General features: G+C 40.9%; 1 protein-coding gene across 1 annotated transcript in view; it reads left to right on the top strand.

Moving 5' to 3' along the window:
- The first annotated feature begins 250 nt into the window (after positions 1–250).
- LOC121880252 (glutamic acid-rich protein-like) overlaps positions 251–21,076 on the top strand; it is a 62,650-nt gene continuing 41,824 nt past the window's right edge. Inside the window, exons 1-2 of the mRNA XM_042387406.1 lie at positions 251–968; positions 1,281–1,349. Coding sequence (XP_042243340.1) covers positions 718–968; positions 1,281–1,349 — 320 coding nt within the window. The 5' untranslated portion in view covers positions 251–717. The remainder of the gene's footprint in view (positions 969–1,280; positions 1,350–21,076) is intronic.

Below are 21,076 nucleotides of genomic sequence, written 5' to 3'. Positions count from 1 at the left end.
TTGCTTGAAAAAGTTAGAAATATTTCCGACATGGCAACTGTTCGCTGACATCAAAACCCACCGTCCGATTCTGATTATGCGCAGTAACTCAACTAACTAAATACCAGAGCTACTTTTGTTGGTATTCTAAATCAAACACATATGATAATATAATATTATAAATTAAAATTTATATATGTTATTACCTAAGTTGTTTTATTCCTAATTTATAATAATAAGATACGATGGAGAAACAGTCAACCGAACACAAGTCTCCCGTGAAGACCAGTTGCTGTGTTGTGAGGAGGCTGAGGTGGCGCGCTCACTAGTCACTCCATTACTTCATGAAAATACGGGAATGATAGTGTCCAACAGTGATCATACAGTGTGTTAGCAATATAAGATAAGTGTATCTGTTTATAACGAAGGTAAAATATAATGGTACCAGAAAATAGCTGTTCCGTTTATTTACTAATGACGGCATGAGTGATCTGCTTGTTGAGTTCATCCTTCTGACATAAGCAGTGCTGGTTGTTAATGTTGTGATTGGTTATCTCATGCTGGTCAGGGTGTGCTGTGACTGTCATGCTACGACCCACATAACACCATTATAAAAATCAATGGGTCTGAACCAAAGCAAACGGAAGATAACTGGGAGGTGTAGACGAGGCTGAGAGTGGTGTGTGGGGGTCGCCTCTTAGTAGTGATGAAAAAGTGATATCAGTTAGGACCTCGACCATGGCAACCTACTGCCCAGAAGACCTGGCCTCCAGGGAACTCTGCTGTCCCATCTGTTTCGAGGATTACGACATTCAGGACACGAGAAGGACGCCCAAGTTACTGCTATGCCTCCACACCTTTTGCTTCGAGTGTGCCAGAAAACTGTGGAAGTGGGACGGGTCGCTCGAGTGCTCCCTGTGTCGGATGTTACACGAGCAGGTCACACTTGATGACCTCCTCGACAACCACGTGATTGTACAGCATCTCAGGTGTGTAAACCCCCACCCCCTCCCCTCCTGTCACAACCCCCCTCCCTCCTGTCACCCTCCTCCCCTTAATACAAACATGTTTTCCTCATTTAAACATTCACTTCTTTACCAAGCCCCAGCTCGTTCCTCAATCAATTACCAGTTAATTCCCCCCACCAAAAAAAATATCACAATTCCTGAATTTATTTCCAAGAGTTAAGGAGTTGTAAGATGTGGTATATCTTTATCAACACTTGTGAGGATAAATGTTGATTCTCTGACATTCCTCACACATACACACACGGGTCCTGACTTTCTGTTGCTATCCTCCAGGCGTGAGTTTGAGGAGCGAGACCTTGAGTTCGCGAGAAGAATCGATCAGGAAATGCGGGACCAGGACAGGTGAGTAGTACAACTCTATGTTCCCACGGCCACACTGCCCCTGCCTGCCTGCCCATGCTGTCTAGAACATAAGAAAATAAGGAGTCTGCAATAGGCCGGTTGACCTGTGCGTGGCAGCTCCTGTCGAGAGTTACTACCACTTTCTATCATCCATGAATCTATCTAGCCTCCTTTTAAAACTTTCCAGCGTTCCAGCACTTACTACAAAGTTGCTAATCTTGTTCCACTCGTCCGCCACCCTATTTGTGAACCAGTTCCTTCCTATCTCCCTCCTAAACCTAAACTTATCTAACTTAAATTCGTTGCTACGAGTCCTATCCTGCTTGGATATTATAAGAACTTTATCTATATCGCCTTTATTGATTCCTTTCACCCACTTAAATACTTCTATCATATCTCCCCGCACTCTTCGTCTTTCTAGTGAATGCAAGTTTAGTTTCTTTAACCTATCCTGATATGGAAGGTTTCTAAGTCCCGGAATCATTTTAGTCATTCTTCGCTGCACCGAATTGATACCCATTCTATAAGAAGGGCACCAGAACTGAACCGCATAATTGAGGTGCGGCCTGACTAGCGCAAGATATAGTTGCAATAAAACCTCTGCCCTCTTATTACTTACACTTCTAGATATAAAACCTAATACTCTGTTTGCTTGATTTCGAAAATTAACGCACTGTACCCCTAAGTCTCTTTCACAAGTCGACTTCTCTAGGTTGATGTTGTTATGGCTGTATACATTGACAGTATTTGTTCTTCCAATATTAAGTACGCTGCACTTGCTGGTGTTGAATTTCATTTGTCATTTTTCTGACCACTCCTGCAGTTTATTTAAATCCTCTTGCAGTGCATATACATCCTGCCCTGAATTAATCTGCTGCCCTATTTTGGTGTCATCCACAAACTTACTTATGTCACTGCTGATCCCAGTATCTAGATCGTTTATGTAGATTATGAACAAGAGTGAGCCCAGTACTGACCCCTGGGGAACCCCACTGGTTACACAGCCCCACTCAGATTTTACACCATCTACGCTGACCCTCTGTGTTCTATCGGTGAGCCATGATTTTATCCAATTTAAACTTTCCCTTGATACCATGAGCCTTAACTTTTCTCAGAAGCCTCTGATGCGGTACTCTGTCAAACGCTTTGCTAAAGTCTAAGTAAATAACATCGTAATTTTCGTCATTATCTACTACCTTGAAGACTTTCCTAAATAACGTCAGCAGATTTGTTAGACAAGATTTTCCCTTTGTAAACCCATGTTGGGAGTCGCAGATTAATTTGCTTTTCTCTAAATGCGATCGGATGCTATTTGCTATAGTTGATTCAAGAAATTTTCCCGCTACTGACGTCAAACTAATCGGCCGGTAATTTGATGCTGATGCTCTGTCTCCCTTTTTGAATATGGGTACTACATTTGCCTGTTTCCACAAGTCTGGCACAACTCCCGTGTCTAATGATTTTGTAAATAAATTTACGAGGGGTCCGCTAATCTGTTCCTTACACTCTTTCAAAACTCGAGGGAAAATTTCATCCGGCCCTGGGGATTTTGTTTTCTTTAATTTATTTATCTTCTTAAGAACATCCTCTTTTCTTATAGGGATATTCTTTAATTTCTCTTCTTCATTTCCCCCAAATATCAGTTCCACCTATGGAATTTCCTCGTGAATTTCTTCTGTGAAAACATATAAAAAGTAGCTATTTAATGCTCTGCTTATTTTCTCACTGTCATCAATCACTTTCCCTCTCCCTGATTTTAAAGGCCCTACTTTGTCCTTGATCTTTGTCCTGTACACCTGGAAAATCCTTGGGATTCGCCTTGGATTCTCTTGCTATCTTGATTTCGTAGTCCCTCTTTGCCTTCCTTACATTTTCTTAACATTCCTAGATAGTTCATTATACCTATTTCTGAGCTGCTCCTCCCCTCCCTTTAATTTCTTATAAATTCCTTTCTTTATTCCTATGTCATGTTTAAGTTTTCTGGTCATCCACCTGTGCTCATTCATATTTGACCTAATTTTTCTGTATGGTATATTTCGTTCTTGTGCTTTACGTAGTATACGAGTGAATATATTAGTCATGATCAATTGTTGTGTCACCTGTGACCTCACATGTTCCTACTGCGGACTGACCTGACTGTTCCCAGGCGACCTCACCTAGGTACCTTCTTAACCCCTCATAATCCGCCAATCGAAAGTTTGGGACTCTGACCATATTGTCATTGTTTTTCGTTTCCCAATTTAGGGTGAACCTGATTTCTCTGTTATCACTGTTCCCTAGTTCTTCCCCTATTGTGATATCTCTGATAATATTTTCTTTATTTGTTAATACTAGGTCTAATATATTGTTACCTCTAGTAGGTTCTGTAATTAGTTGTTTAAAAAAATTGTCCTGTACTGCATCTTGGAAGTCTTCAGATTCATAGTCACCTACAATGTTGTCCTAGTCAATATTTCTGAAGTTGAAATCCCCCATAATGCACGGGTTGTTGTATTTTGCTGCCCTACTCATTTCCTGCCATATGAGCTGAGCTGCTTCTTTCCCAAGACTTGGGGGGCCTGTAAATCACTCCCATAATTAGTTTTTCTTTTCCTTCCGCAGTTTCTACCCATACAGACTCGGTTCCAATTTCACCCTTTATTGAATTATTAATACAATATTTTAAGGTATCCCTGATGAAGAGTGCGACCCCTCCCCCCTTCCTACCTTTCCTGTCTTTGTGAAAAAGGTTGTACCCTTCTATGTGGTACTCTGATAAAAAGTTATTGCACGCCAGATTCATCCAAGTTTCGGTGATTGCTATGACGTATACATTCTCGGTACATACAACCGCTCTCATCAAGCCTATTTTATTTCTAACTCTCCTACTGTTTGTATAGTATACATTTAAACCTACCCTTCCCTGATTCTGTTTTACCCCATGGCCTGAGTAACCAATTTTACTCCTCAGGACCTGCTTGTTTTTTGACTCCCACTTACCCCGACCTCTCTCTACTGGTGAAACCAGTGGAGCCTGTTTTAACTTAGCTAGGGGCTACTCTTGATTTGTTTCACTCAACTTGGGGTGTGTTTCATTTAACAAAGGGGCTGTTTCACTTGAATTGGGACTTGTTAAACCAAATTTAGGTACTATCCCTCAGCAAGGATTTGTTACACATACGTATTAGTCCTGTTCCATACTGGTTGAGCAGCCCGCGTACAGACAGGTACTTTACTGGGAACATATATCGCCGTGTGAGTCACCATTCACATGCACAAAGGTTGTCCACGTGGTCCATTGAGGTCTGCATTGCAAACAATAAAACTTGGAGTCTGGCGTGTGTTATGACTGTCACGTGTACTCAGACACTTAACATAGTTCTCATGTGACAAGCTGGTACGCCGTTAGCTGTTGGCTCGTTCGTCACTGGTTTATATCCTGTTTGAGATTGAAATGGAAAGTTTATTTAGCCCTGACCTATCATGCCCCAAGAGTGATAATGCAACGTGTACAATATTAGGGGTGAAAATAATAATAATCACGTTACTAGAGATTATGTAAGGGTTGAAATATAATACATCTAGTACCTACTTCTCGCTCGACTTGAGGCATTTCTCAACTGGTAACTGACTAACTGAACAGCTCGAATTTTCTCACATACCCCCCCCCCCCCAACATCTTAAATCCAGTTTTTTTAATTTTACCCTTGTGCGATACAGGTATTTTGATGTTTATTTCACATTTTTTTTCCGGCAACAAGATGTATATTTTATCAAAGTTATTTATTCTGGAGTGCCACAGAGGATGACTAATGTGTAGATTGTTAGTAGTGGAGGAGACTGCAGTGAGAGCAGGTAAACAAAGTGAAAGGTTACAGGGAAATAGTGCTTGGAATTATGACAAAACTAAATTTGGCAGGGAGTTAAAATCTAAACGCGACAAACAGAGGACTCAGACCACGACTAACTTAAATGTCTACTACGCAAACAGTAGAAGTATGAGAAACAAAATGGATGAAATCAGGGCGTTGGTATGTACCGAAAAAATTGATACAGCATTCACCGAAACATGGATAAACCTAGACTCACGTGAGTTACCTGTCGAATACCAAATTGCAGGCTACAAATTATTCCATACCGATAGACAGATTAGGAAAGGAGGCGGTGTAGCAATCTATGTCAGGGATAATCTGAAGTGTGAAATAAATAAAGAAATAAAAACTGAGCGGAATACAGAAACAATTTGGATAGAACTAATCGATGGTAGGGAAAAATTAATCACAGGAATAATATGTAGACCTCCTAATCTTGATAGAGTTAATGAGCGACTTATTTGGGATGAAGTGCGCAGGGCTTCCAAACATAGCAAAGTCTGTATAGTAGGCGACTTTAACTTTAACCAAATAGATTGGATTGGCCTTTAGGGCAACTCAGAATCAGAAGATTTTCTTGAAACAATCCAGGACTGTTTCCTAAGCCAACATATAACCGAACCCACCCGGGGTAATAATATACTCGATTTAGTTCTGTCGAACAGAGAAAACCTCATTAGTAATGTCGAGGTAGGGAACGAACTTTCTAACAGCAATCACAAAGAAATTAGCTTCCAGTTAGAATTTCAGGGCAGCCACAAGGAAAATTCCACTGAAGTCCCAGATTTCAGAAGGGTAAACTTTGATAGTTTGAAGAGGCAGCTGAGAGACCTGACTGTTGGGGATGACCTGATAACGAGATATGAGGTTGACGAGTTCCACAACAATTTAAATAATGAATTACTTTAATGCACAAAGGAAGAACATACCATACAGAAAACTCAGATCAAGCAACAATGACCCTAAATGGATATATAATTATTCAAAGAACATCATTGGACATAGGAAGGCTATCGGTAGGAGAATAAATCGTGGTGAAGTCTACCTCCGAGATTATTATAAGGCATTGGCCGGTAGGGTTAAGACCGAGATAAGAAAAGCAAAGAGGAATAATGAACTGAAGGTAGCAAGGAGGCAAAGTCAAACCCCAAGGGATTCTATCAAATGTATCAAACTAAAACACGAGAAAAGATTGGATCAATACAGTCAGATACCGGCGAGCTAACTGATAACGACGGAGAAATGAGCAATAATCTGGATAAATATTTTTCAACAGTTTTCACCACTGAAAATTTAAACATGATACCCGAGGCACCGACTATATACAGAGATAGTGAAGAAAATATATTAAGCGAGATAGCAGTGACTAGTAACGATGTTAGTAAGCATATAGATAAACTAAAGCCTAATAAGTCACCTGGTCCCGATGAGATATTTGCCAGAGTATTAAAGGAATGTAAGGAAGTGCTTAGTATGCCCTTAGCAAAGTTATTTAACATGTACAGTAAAATCACGCTTTACGCGGTTTCACTTTACGCGTTTCCACGTTTACGCGGTACCCTGCCGAACACGGAATGCTCACTTTACGCGGAGAGCGGCGCGGGCAGGGTGCGCACAAGGTCGCCCAGTCATCAAAACATTACCGAGTTCTTCACCCGCCACCCACCACAGCCTGCCCAAGTCAGTGATAGTGATAATGATAGTGAGGATATGGACTTACATGGATTTTGAGGGGTTTGACAAAGAGGCCCTGCAAGCCTCTGTGGTGGATAGTGATACAAGTGATACAGGTGAGGGCCAATAATCTGCCCTCTGCCTCGGAACCAACCCCCCCATCCCCGTGTGCCCAGCCATCTTTTCTACTAATGTAAGTGTTAAAAAACCTAATATTATTGATATTTCTCTTAATTATTAATTGTGTGTGCATGCCATCATAAAATTAAGAAGTTATTTTTACTACAACGTATGTATTGTGTCTGAAAAAGTGGAGTTGGGGGTCGGCCCGGTCTCTATTTCAATTAATCCCATATGTTATGTTGTTCACTTTACGCGTTTCTCGCTTTATGCGGGCTGCCGTGGGTTCAATTGACCGCGTAAAGTGAGGGTTCACTGTACTTAAAAACGGGTGTAGTACCAGAATCCTGGAGGATAGCAAATGTAATACTGATTTTCAAGAAGGAGGATAGATCACTATCCTCTTACTACCGTCCAATCAGTCTAACATCAATTGTAGGCAAATTACTGGAAGCAATCATTTCAAACTATTTGAAATCACCTGGAGAAGCACAAGTTGATCAATGATTCCCAACATGGCTTCACAAGCGGGCATTCATGTCTAACTAATCTGTTAACATTCTTTTCATCTGTTTTCGAATCAGTGGATGAGGGGCGCAATTATGATGTGGTATATCTCGACTTTAGCAAAGCCTTCGACAGAGTCCCGCAAGAAAGACTAATAAGAAAAGTGGAAGCCCATGGCATTAAAGGAGATATTCTAAAATGAATTAGGGCATGGTTACAGGACAGGAAACAGCGAGTGAGCATTAACGGCATTAAATCCGATTGGAGCAACGTCACAAGTGGAGTTCCCCAAGGCTTGGTACTTGGGCCATTATTATTTATTATATACATAAACACGACATAGATATCGGCGTAGACAGCAACTTAAGTAAATTTGCTGATGACACTAAAATAGGGCATGTAATTAAATCTGACGAGAACTCCGCAAAACTCCAGGAAGATTAAAAAAAATTTTTTGAATGGTCTGAAAAATGGCAGAAGAAATGTAAAGTACTCAGTACAGTGATCCCTCAGTTAACGAGCACCTCGGTTAACGAATTCCTTACGAATTTTTCCCAACATGTTTTTGCCTGCTCACCAGCTGTAGTATTAGTCCGCCAATACAGTAATCGGTTTTAGGGCTTAAATTCGTTACCATTTGAGTAAATATCAAGAAGGTTGTACTATTCAATAATTTTCCAAGTCTTATATTAAAGTTTTTAGTAATTTTAACAATTATTTAACATAATTGAAGTACAGTGGGGTATGCTATAACGAACGTAATTGGTTCCAGAACCTCGTTCGTTATAGCATTCGTTCGTTTTAGGATTAATCCGTTCCAGGCCCCCAAATACAACCGCTTAACACTGAAAAAATTCTGTGGAAAATGTAAAAAATACGGTACTTTATCTTACCTTAGTGTTATTCAGCATGCAGGTACCCCTAAACACTGGCACATCACTATCACTTCCACTGGGAGTCTTGGCTTTAAGGTCCTCAAACAATTGTTTAGCCTTCTCACAAATTATAGCTTCACTAATGTTACTACCTGCCATTTCTTTCTCCTTTATCCACACTAAGAGTAAATTTTCCATCTCTTCAATCACATTACACCTTGCTTTGCTAAGTCTACAGATTCCCTTAGCCACTTGCACAGTTTTCAACTCCTCTTTATTCTTCAAAATCGTACATATAGTCGATTTAGCCATCCCATACTCATCACTAAGTTTCGCAATGCTTCTTCCATTCTCACGTTTCTTTATAATTTCTTTCTTAGTTTCAAGGGTTATTAGCTTTCTCACTCGCTTTGGACGACTCATTGTTACAATTGTATACTTGTATAACAAAATAGTTATACAAATAACGCGAATTTCCACATCAAAAGACGAAATTTCAACAATAACAGTGGTGCACTGGCTACACAATGAGACAAAGATGGCGCCTGACGCTCTTGTTGTGGGTCGCGATACAACAATATTCATGCGCGTGGCGAAATAGTCCGGTATTCATCCGCGTTCGTTGTAGGAGTTGCGTTCGTTATAGCATTCTCAATTTTATAGGTAAAACCGTTCGTTATAGGAATATTCGTAGTAGGATCCGTTCGTTATAGCATACCCCACTGTACAGGGAACTAGTTTTTAGCGCTCCAAACAGCCACTCAACACTCCCAAAATGGCATCAGTGTGTGTCCCTGCTCAGAGGAGGAAGCATCTTGCTTGAGACTCTCTTGAACATAAAATATTTTTACGTTTTTACAGTACAATTATTGGTCATTCTGAAGTTTATTTTACATATTAACAATATATAATGCAGTGCAGTGTTGATTTAAAGAAAATAATCTTGAATTACACCAAGTGACCTCAATTTTATGGGTGATATGGCAGCATGGGGTGACTTCTCTTCCACCCTAATGCCTTCTCTTCTCCCTTCTCCTCCACCCCCATTCTAATTCCCATCATCATCAACCAGGAGCCTTCTTCATGCACACCTCAAAGTAAGTGTACTTTACTGCATTTATTTTTAGTTTGTATGTAATTTTCGGTGAGCTGGAACCAATTACCCAAAAACCAATTGAAACAATGGTTTCGGTTAACGAATTTTTTGGTTAACGAGCAACCTTCTGGAACGAGATGTATAGGAGATGTAAGTAGGGAAACCAAATACCAGATTAACAACGATGTAATTGAGAAATCCGACTGCGAGAAGGATTTAGGAGTAATGATAAGTAGGAATCTTAAGCCAAGTAAACAATGTTTATTTGCTCGAATCAAGGCTTATAAAGTACTTGGGTTCATACACAGGAGTGTTAGTTACCAGACCAGCGAGGTCATCCTAAAACTATATCTTGAGCTTGTGTGACCTCACTTGGATTACGCAGTTCAATTCTGGTCACTGTATTACAGAATAGATATAGAATCCCTGGAAAGAATTCAGAGGAGAATGACAAGACTAATCCCGGGCATTAGGAACCTTGAGTTTACAGACAGGTTAAAGCATCTTAATCTGCACTCCCTCGAAAGATGTAGAGTGAGGGGTGATATGATTGAGGTGTATAAATGGAAGTCAGGGCTGAACAAAGGGGACATTACAAAGGTACTCAAACTATCCAACCAGGAGCGAACTCGTAACAATGGTTTTAAATTAGACAAATTTAGATTTAGGTGAGAAATAGGTAAACATTGGTTTGGAAATAGAGTAGTGGACGAGTGGAACAAGTTACCAAATTCCATCATTAACTCGAATACGCTGGATAGCTTCAAACATAGGTTGGATGCATATATGAGCAATAGGAGTTGGGTGTAAATGGGACTGCCCAGTATGGGCCAATAGGCGCCCATAGAATAACTACATTGTACGGTGGTTGTAAATTTTGTTAGTTTGGTTTAATAAGTTTTGCGTCAGATGTTCAGTAGAATCGTCATACAAGACAAAGTATTAAGGTGGTGGTTTAATTTGGCAAGGATTATATTTCCCGATCTGCCCAGCGCTTGCCCAGCCATCTCATGAAGGAGTGGATCTAAATACAGTACTGTTAGCTCGGTGAGTGGGGGAGAGAAAAACGTTTCCTGCCAGCGCTATTACAGGTTGACAACCCTTTATCCGAAAACCGAAAAGCTCCAAAAACCGAAAGTTTTTTTTTTTTTTTTTTAAGGGATTAGCCCACCCGGGCATAGATCACTGACCCACATCAGGGCCTGGGGGGGGATATAATAGTAATAATAATTATTCATAGTAAATAAAAGTTTTAATAAAAATACACCAAAATAAAATATGATAACATTAATAATAATGATAATAATAATAATATATAATAATAAAATTAATAAAAATAACAATAATACAGGAGTACTGTAATAATAAAATAATAAAAATAATGATAATAATAATAATAAAGAAATACAAGAATGAAAAAAAGATCAAAAGTGAGAAACACGACCTAGATCTATGAATTATTATTATTATTAATATTATTATTATTATTATTATAATAATAATAATAATTTTTATTATATTTCCCCCCCCTGCCCTGATGTGGGTCAGTGATCTATGCCCGGGTGGCTAATAAAAAAAAATTGACCATTCTGAAAACCGAACAATTCTGAAATCCGAAATTCCTCTGGCCCAAAGGATTTCGGATAAGGGATTGTCAACCTGTAATACGTTTGTTACGGTTGCGGCATCTTCCGTGGGCATTGTTTTATTTATACCGTGTTGGAACTCACACATACACCATACAGTGGTCCCACGGTTAACGAGCACAATCCGTTTCAGCAGGTTGCTCGTTAACCGAAACCATTGTTTCAATGGGTTTTTGGGTAATTGGTTCTAGCTCACCGAAAATTGCCTAAATTCAAATTTTTTTTTAGAAATGGACACTTACCTTGAGGTGTGTATGTAGAAGGCTCCTGGATGATGATGCTGATGTGAATTTGAAGTGGGAGGTGGAGGAGGAGAAGGGAGAAGAGAAGGAAGTGGAGGTGGAGGAGAAGCATTTTACTGCTTCTTGGAAGGTGAGTCACCTTCCATGAAAATGTCAGGAACCTCTGGACTGACAGATTTTCCACCATGAACATCCTCTCTCCTTGAAGTGGAAGGCTGAGGGCTAGCATCATCCTCTCTCCTTCTTGAAGTGGAAGGCAGAGGGATAGCACCTTGTTCCCTCTGCCTTTTACTGAAGAAAGTGTCAATTGTTGCTCTGTGGGGCATCTGTCCTCCTCACCATTAACTTGAGTTTAAAGAAGGAGACCATTGAGTCCTCAACATGACACAAAGTTAGTTCAGTTTTTTCCACATCTGGGTGCTTTGAAGCCAGTTCCCTGAACTTCTCCCAGTGGTAAATCACATCTTTCAACTCTTCAGTTGACATATGGTCATCACTTTCAATTTCCTCCTCACCATTGTCAGCCTCTAACATCTCATCCAGTTGCTGCAAGTCATCAGGAGGAAGTTCCTGCTCATGAGACATCACAAGCTCTTATACATCATCCTCTTCCACTTCAAGGCTCAAAGACTGACCAATGGACACAATCTCCTGGTCCAACTCTGTGTCATCCTGAAATCCCTCAAAATCATGGACTACTGATGGCCACAGTGCTTTCCATGAAGAAATGAGGGATCTAGTGGAGACTTCTTGCCATGATGACACAATCAATTTTACAGCCTCCAGGATGTTGAATTGTGTCTTCCAGATCTGTTTCAGTGTTAGTTCAGGATCATTGGAAGTTGCCTGATGACACCTCCTAAACATATTCTTCATGTACAACTTCTTGAAGTTGCTGATCACATTCTGGTCCATTGGCTGTATGATTGATGTAGTGTTGGGAGGCAAAAACAACACTTTCACAAAGTCAAATTGATACTCCAAAGTTCTGGCAAATTCAGGGTCATGACCAGGACCATTATCCATGAGGAGAAGAGCCTTTAAAGGGCGTTTATTGATGGTTAGGTAGCTCTTGACAGAAGGGCAAAACACATCAACAGCCCATTCATTAAAGAGCTGTCTTGTCACCCATGCATTACGGTTGGACTTCCAATAAACTCCAAGCTTTGTTCTTACCACTTTCTGTTGCTTGAACACCCTGGGGTTTTCAGAGTGGTAGACAAGCATAGGCTTCAGTCGGAAATCCCCTGAAGCATTGGCACCAAGCAATAGAGTGAGACGGTCTTTCATGGGTTTATGCCCAGGTAAAGAGGCTTCATCTCTGGTGATGAATGTTCTTTTGGGCATCTTTTTCCAGAACAGCCCAGTTTTGTCCACATTGAACACTTGCTGTGGAAGATAATTTTCTTCTTCCATCAGTTCTTTAAATTCATCTAAAAACTTTGCTGCCCCTTCCTTATCAGCACTAGCAGCTTCACCATGCCTAACAACACTGAAAATGTCACTTCTTTTCTTAAAATTTTCGAACCAGCTTTTGCTGGCCCGAAAATCTTCAAATTTTGTGCCTGTAGAACCAGGTTGATCTGTCTTTAAATGTTCATAAATCTCCCTGGCTCTTTCACAAATGAATTCAGTAGAAACTGAATCGCCTTTCATCTGTTTTTCCCTAATCCAGATGAGAAGTAACCTCTCAGTTTCTGCAATTAGGGATCTACTTTTAAACACTCTTGTAGATTTGTCTCTCACTTTCACTTCTTTAAATTTGTCTTTCTGTGCAAGAATTGTCGACACAGTTGATGTCGACCTGCCATATTCTTTGCATAGTGCATTTGTTCTAATGCCTTGTTCATGTTTTCTTATAATTTCCTGCTTGGGTTGGATTGAAATTGCTTTTCTTGATCTCTTAGGCCCCATGCTGGATTCAAACAATGTCAACACGTTATCTTTTAGGTATAAACTTGCTGTAAATAAAGAATATTTTCTTTAAAATAACACTGCACTGCGCTATATATTGTCAATATGTAAAATAAATTTCAAAATGACCAATAATTTGCTTGGAAACACAGAAAAAAGCATTTAGTTGAAGAGAGTCTCAAGCAAGATGTTACCTCCACTGAAAACAGAGAGACTAACTCTTGTTTGCTGTGTTAAGAGGCTGGATGGCACGCATAAAACTAGTCACTTTACCTTCAATTATGTTCAATAATTGTTAAAATGACTAAAAAAATTAATATTAAACTTTAAAAATTATTGAATAGTATAAACTTCTTGATATTTACTAAAATAGTAAGGAATTTAAGCCCTAGAACCGATTATTGTATTGGCGGACTAATACTACAGCTGGTGGACCGCCAAGTGCAAGCGAAAACATGTTGAGGTCAGCTCGTAAGAAACCATACCACACTGCATCACATCACCACACCGCACCACATCATCACACCGCAACACATCACACCAACACGGGTCTTATACGTGTATGAGGTGAATGTAGGATGTTTGGGTCACAGGACATTTGGGTCAAAGTAATATAAAATAACCTAACTTAACCTAACCAAACCTAATGTGACCTAACCTACCCTCGCCTAAAATGACCTAAACTAAAGGCTCCTGACTGGAATGTGCACAGGGGTATTAAGGGGATTATAATTTCCTGTCAAGAAATTTTTGGTCCATGGCCCAAACGTTCACTCGACATGCAGCTCATGGCCCAAACGTCCACTCTATGGTACTCGGAAAAAATGGCGCAACAAATTTCACTTCAAGCTCATGAACCACAAACGAGCCTATGTTTGAACCTATCCAGCATATACGAGTTAAAGATGATGTTTGGTAACTTGTTAAATCACCATTGTTTAGCCCTGACTGCCATTTATACACCTCGATCATATCGCACCTCACTCTACGTCTCGAGGGAGTGCAAATCAGATGCTTTAACCTGTCTCTGTACTCAAGGTTCCTAATGCCCGGGATTAGTCTTGTAATTCTCCTCTGAATTCTTTCCAAGGATTCTATATCCATTGTGTAGTACGGTGCCCAGAACTGAACCGCGTAAGCCAAGTGAGGTCTCACAAGCACAAGATATAGTTTGAGGCTGATCTCTCTAGTCTTGTAACTAACACACTTTTGTATGAACCCAAGTACTTGTTAGCCTTGTTTCGAGCAAATACACATTGTTTACTTGGCTTAAGATCCCTACTTATCATTACAGTACTCCTAAATCTTTCTCACAGTTGGATTTCTCTATGACAACGTTGTTCATCTGGTATCTGGTTTCCCTGTTTACATCATCCTAGACTAATTACTTTACATTTGTCCACATTAAATTTCATCTGCCATTTTTCAGACCATTTGAAAAATTTATTTCGATCTTCCTGTAGTTTTGCTACAACATCCGTTGGAAATCTTAACAATAATATGCAATGTGACATTTTTAATTTTGTAATTCATTTATGTACGAGTTTTCACTAACATACATTAAAATGTTTTAGTTAAAGGTAATAAATGCTTTATGTTATGACGTTGATATAACTAAGTAAGTTTCAGTAACAAACGTTATAAAATTTTAGCGAAAACAGGTCAAAAAATTACTGTGCCAGTTTTTCCTAGTCTGATGATTATGCCTTTTTCCTATTGCCAGTTTTTCTTTCATTCCCACTCTACATTGCCAAAACGTCCCCTCTACATACACCTCATGGCCCAAACGTCCACTCTATACACACACACACTTGACGTAAATGAGGACAGTAAGTCGTGTACACAGGTTGGTACATGTATATAATGAGGTCAGGTCAATATGGGTCAACTCCAGCCACTCCTTGAAGTCACTCTAAAAATCAGTCGCGGTCTGACCACGTAAGGGGACAGACGTGTGCCCATAGGTGCTCCTGTCCTCCCGATCGTCACACAAAGGTCACCTCAGTCTCTACCTACCCCTTCGCCGGCAAGTGTTGCCAGCGATGGGGGGGGGGGTGGGGTTGACGTAAACGCCCCAGAAGAGGCATCCCCTCTCATGGATACAGACATTTCTGATACGGATAATCATAGTTCATCCCACACCCTGCAAGAGTCAGACCTCAGTGACAGTGACTGTAACAGTAATGTCTCTATGGGAATCACTTGTCGGAGTGGCAACACCAATGCCAAGGGCAGCGAGCTTCCCCTCGCCACCCTCCCCTCTGCCAACCAACCAAGTAAGCTGAATCTGCACTTCCCCAAGGACTCATTGAAAACCATCGAGGAACGGTTAAACTGGACAACAAAGTATCGGAGACAACACGGTCTCGCCATTCAATTCCGAAAAGGTAAGAGCCGTAACTTTATCAAGTGTCAGACTCCTGAGGTCTATGAAACACTTTGTACTGTTGGATATGACGGGGTTGTCCTCGTGCCTCCTCCTGCTGACACAGCAGAATGTTCCCACACCCGAGTTAAACAATTCCCCCTACGGTATACTCTGAAGTTGAAGATGCTCGTGACTTTAATCCACGTATACTCAGTATATATCGACACTACCGGGGGAAGACCCCACAAGCAGCTGTCATAGTTAAATGGAAGGGGAGGGAGTGACCAACCTCTGTTGATGCTCACCCAGTCCTCCCTCCACTGTATGCAGAACCCTATCACCCCGGGCCTGCTTTTTGTGTCGTCTGCTCCCATTGGGGGTCACACCTTCACTGCCTGCTGCCGACGTGATTGTCCCAGATGTCGCTTCTGTTCAAGTAACCATCACTCCTCTGTCTGTGCCCAGAAAATCAAGACCACCTCAATGAGGGTGGTGTGGGCTATGTTGTTGACCCCCGGTGTTGTAATTGTGGTAGCTGGCACAATGCTGACTCACGGCAATGCCCCAAACGTCCGCCTGTCCCGGGAGAAAAACCTTCCCGAAGGCTGCGTCAACCTCAAACTCCCACCCCCAGTCTACCGGTTCGCCTCCCTCTGCCTCCCCTCTGTCTCAAGCAATGCCTTCTTCAACAACACCTGCCCCTGCCTGGCTGCAACACAGCAGCCCCGGCCGTCTCCTAACTCAACTACTACTGGGCCTCCTCCCCGTCTCTACTCTGACGCTGTCAGGCCTTGTGCTCCCACTGGTGACCCCCCCCCACAACTCCCCTCCGGTGATCATATCCCTCTTACATGAATTTACCAACCGTATTGAGACTCTTTGATACACTCTGTACCGCCATCTTCAACCTACACAGACTACCCCTGCCTCCAGCTGCTACCCAGTCATCCCCCTCTTCTGGTTTGACACAACCTGGTAGCCCCCCTGTGCCCCTCATGCTCACAGCCTACTCCACCGCCGCCTGGCACCACTGCTGGCGTCCACGCTACCGAGCCTGCCCCGGTGTGCCCGGCTGCCCCTGTTCACCCACCGCAAGCTGCGCCTGCCCATGGACCTGAGGACACCACCCCTAGCTCCCCGTCCCCCACCGGCGTGCCGGCACCTGGGGTCCATCCACTCCAGTTCTCCACATCAATTGACCACCATGAGGAAATTCTAGTGGACTACGTATTTACGCCAAGAAGGACGTCCCCTACCAACCTCTCGACGTCCCCCTTGAAGCCGACACTACCGATGTACACGCCATCACAATCACACTAAAAGGTATGTCCCTCAATGTTGTCAATGCCTATGGCCTGGCATTTGACATTATTAGGGACCTGCCACTCTTTGCCATAAACAGATAAATTGTACCCGGAATTTTCCCCCCCACACGCTCATCATTCTGTCACTTTATGTAACTTGCTGACAAAACCCATGACCCTTCAGGCTTTTACGCCCTTAATGCACGAGTCATAAATGCAAGCATGAACTCTGCATGCTTCCCAGATGGGCACTATAAACGCTTCTGCGCTTCACCTTGCACAGGATGTACGGGGGTGCCCAATAAACTAGCCCCCTTGGGGGGCAATCTAAAAAAAGAAAAAGAATCTACATAATAGACATATGATTACCAGAAGATTAGACACCCCAGCTTATTTCACCTGGAAATTAGATACTCGGAGTTTAGTTTAGCGGAAGGTTAATTCAGGTTAAAGTTAGATTAGGTTAAATTAGTTTAATTTAGTGTAACATTAGGTTAGTTTAGCTTAGCGTTAAGTTAGTTTAGTACCGTATAGCATTACCCAACCTAACCTACAGCTTATTCTGCCTGAAGATTAAACACCCTGACGTATCGCCAACCTAACACTGATGTTAACCTAACATCTTCAGGTAGTGTGAAGGTGTTTAATTAATCACAAGGCAAAATAATCTGGGGTTTAAATGGGACTGCCCAGTATGGGCCAATAGGCCCGCTGCAGTTTCCTCCATTCTTATGTTCTTATGTTCAGGTGTAAACGTATATTCTGTAGTTTGTTCAGCAAATTCAAGAGAAAATAATGGACTTGCTTTTAACACGGAATAAACCCCTGGCGGGTTAGTTCAAAACTAGCCAAATAGCCATGCTATAAGTCTGGCCTCGCGCTCTAGTCCAGTCGCTTCTAGCCCAGTCCACTTTTTTTTTTTTTACGGGGAATAGCTCACCCGGGCACAGGTCATCGACCCACATCGGGCCTTGGGGCTGAAAAAATGAGAATAAAAAGGAATAAAAAAGAAAAAGGTTCTATTAATCTACACGAGGATGCCGGAAAACCAGCTTTTTAAAGTGAGACAGATTTTATGAGTGTGGAAACAGAAGAAGGCTGAGCATTCCACAGTTTGGCTTTGTGAGGAAAGAAGGATGTACTATAACTGGTTATTTTAGTGTGACCAACATCCACAGGGAAATGGTGGGCAAGACTTGTGATACGAGCCCACAACCTTGCCGGCGGTACACAGGATGCCAAATCCATCGAACATTGCCCGTTGAAGTACCTGTAAAAGGGAGAGAGTGAAGCAACATTGCGGCGAAGAGAAAGGGAAGAAAGATTGTCAACTAAAGGAGGAGAGTTAATAAGACGAAATGCCTTTGATTCCACTTTTATCTAATAGTTGGACAGAAGAAGAGCCACCCCAGATATGAGATCAGTACTTGCCCTGATATATACCGTTATCTCAGCGCCAGTGTAATTTGCCTAAAACAATACTCACGCGCAGTACCATCGCCCTCACACTCTCTACTGTCACCTTATCAGACATTACTCACACACACACACACACTACTGTCAGACATCATGCATAATACACACACTCAACCGTCGCCCTAACTGTCCTAACACAATGCTCACACACACCTCCCCCACCCTAATAATACCCCCCCTCTCACACACATATAACCACACATGTATACACTAAAGGTAAACTTATGTTGCATTGTAAAATAAACAAAGTACAACGGCTATTTTTCCCTATTTTCATCAAGCCCTCGCTCTTTTGATTTTCTGGGGGGGAGAGAGTTGCTGTCATATCTGGTGTTTTAGGAGTTGTTATGATATCCGCAATATTTGGGGGAGTGTCCTTCCTTCCTTCCTTCCTTCCTTCCTTCCTTCCTTCCTTCCTTCCTTCCTTCCTTCCTTCCTTCCTTATATCTTCCTCTGTATACCCATTGACTGGCTCGTATGTATGTGTGTTATGTTTACTGTATACTTTTGGATCCTTGTTAATGAAAGAACATTGGCCCTGTGTTCTCTGTTATGTGTGGACTCTATCTCTGCTGGTAGTGTTATCCAGTGGCCTTGATATGACAACTGAATGACCCTTACTTTACTGAATGACCCTTACTTTACTGAATGACCCTTACTTTACTGAATGATCCTTACTTTACTGAATGATCCTTACTTTACTGAATGACCCTTACTTTACTGAATGACCCTTACTTTACTGAATGACCCTTACTTTACTGAATGACTTACTTTACTGAATGAACCTTACTTTACTGAATGATCCTTACTTTACTGAATGACTTACTTTACTGAATGACCCTTACTTTACTGAGTGACCCTTACTTTACTGAATGACTCTTACTTTACTGAATGACCCTTACTTTACTGAATGTGTCCTTACTTTACTGAATGACTTACTTTACTGAATGACCCTTACTTTACTGAATGTGTCCTTACTTTACTGAATGTGTCCTTACTTTACTGAATGACTTACTTTACTGAATGAGCCTTACTTTACTGAATGACTTACTTTACTGAATGACCCTTACTTTACTGAGTGACTTACTTTACTGAATGTGTCCTAGTTTACTGAATGACCCTTACTTTTACTAATGACTTACTTTACTGAATGACCCGAATGTGTCCTTACTTTACTGAATGTCCTTACTGTGCCCTACTTTACTGAATGACCCTTACTTTACTGAATGACCCTTACTTTACTGAATGATCCTTACTTTACCGAATGACTTACTTTACTGAATGACCCTTACTTCACTGAATGTGTCCTTACTTTACTGAATGACTTACTTTACTAAATGATCCTTACTTTACTGAATGACTCTTACTTTACTGAATGACCCTTACTTTACTGAATGACTCTTACTTTACTGAATGACCCTTACTTTACTGAATGACTCTTACTTTACTGAATGTGTCCTTACTTTACTGAATGAGCCTTACTTTACTGAATGACTTACTTTACTGAATGACCCTTACTTTACTGAATGAGCCTTACTTTACTGAATGACTTACTTTACTGAATGAACCTTACTTTACTGAATGAGCCTTACTTTACTGAATGACTTACTTTACTGAATGAACCTTACTTTACTGAATGATCCTTACTTTACTGAATGACACTTACTTTACTGAGTGACCCTTACTTTACTGAATGACTCTTACTTTACTGAATGACCCTTACTTTACTGAATGACCCTTACTTTACTGAATGTGTCCTTACTTTACTGAATGAGCCTTACTTTACTGAATGAGCCTTACTTTACTGAATGACTTACTTTACTGAATGACCCTACTACTGAATGTCCTTTTACTGAATGACCCTTACTTTTACTGAATGATCCTTAATACACATTGAATGACCCTTACTTACTGAATGATACTTTACTGAATGACCCTTACTTTACTGAATGACCTTACTTTACTGAATGACCCTTACTTGCTGAATGACTCTTACTTTACTGAATGACCCTTACTTTACTGAATGACCCTTACTTTACTGAATGTGTCCTTACTTTACTGAATGAGCCTTACTTTACTGAATGACTTACTTTACTGAATGACCCTTACTTTACTGAATGAGCCTTACTTTACTGAATGACTTACTTACTGAATGACCTGAACTGAATGACTTACTTTACTGAATGACTCTTACTTTACTGAATGACCCTTACTTTACTGAATGACTCTTACTTTACTGAATGACCCTTACTTTACTGAATGACTTTATTGAATGACTTTCTTTACTGCATCACCCTTACTTTACTGAATGACCCTTACTTTACTGAATGACCCTTACTTTACTGAATGACTTACTTTACTGAATGACCCTTACATTACTGAATGACTCTTACTTTACTGAATGACCCTTACTTTACTGAATGACTTACTTTACCGAATGACTCTTACTTTACTGAATGACCCTTACTTCACTGAATGTGTCCTTACTTTACTGAATGAGCCTTACTTTACTGAATGACTTACTTTACTGAATGACCCTTACTTTACTGAATGATCCTTACTTTACTGAATGACCCTTACTTTACTGAATGACTCTTACTTTACTGAATGACCCTTACTTTTACTGAATGACCCTTACCTTACTGAATGTGTCC

Source organism: Homarus americanus, unplaced genomic scaffold (genome assembly GCF_018991925.1).
Source record: "Homarus americanus isolate GMGI-L3 unplaced genomic scaffold, GMGI_Hamer_2.0 scaffold14388, whole genome shotgun sequence".
Classification (NCBI taxonomy): domain Eukaryota; kingdom Metazoa; phylum Arthropoda; class Malacostraca; order Decapoda; family Nephropidae; genus Homarus; species Homarus americanus.
Note: the sequence above shows the minus strand (reverse complement) of the source record. Positions and strands in the feature narration are given on the sequence as shown.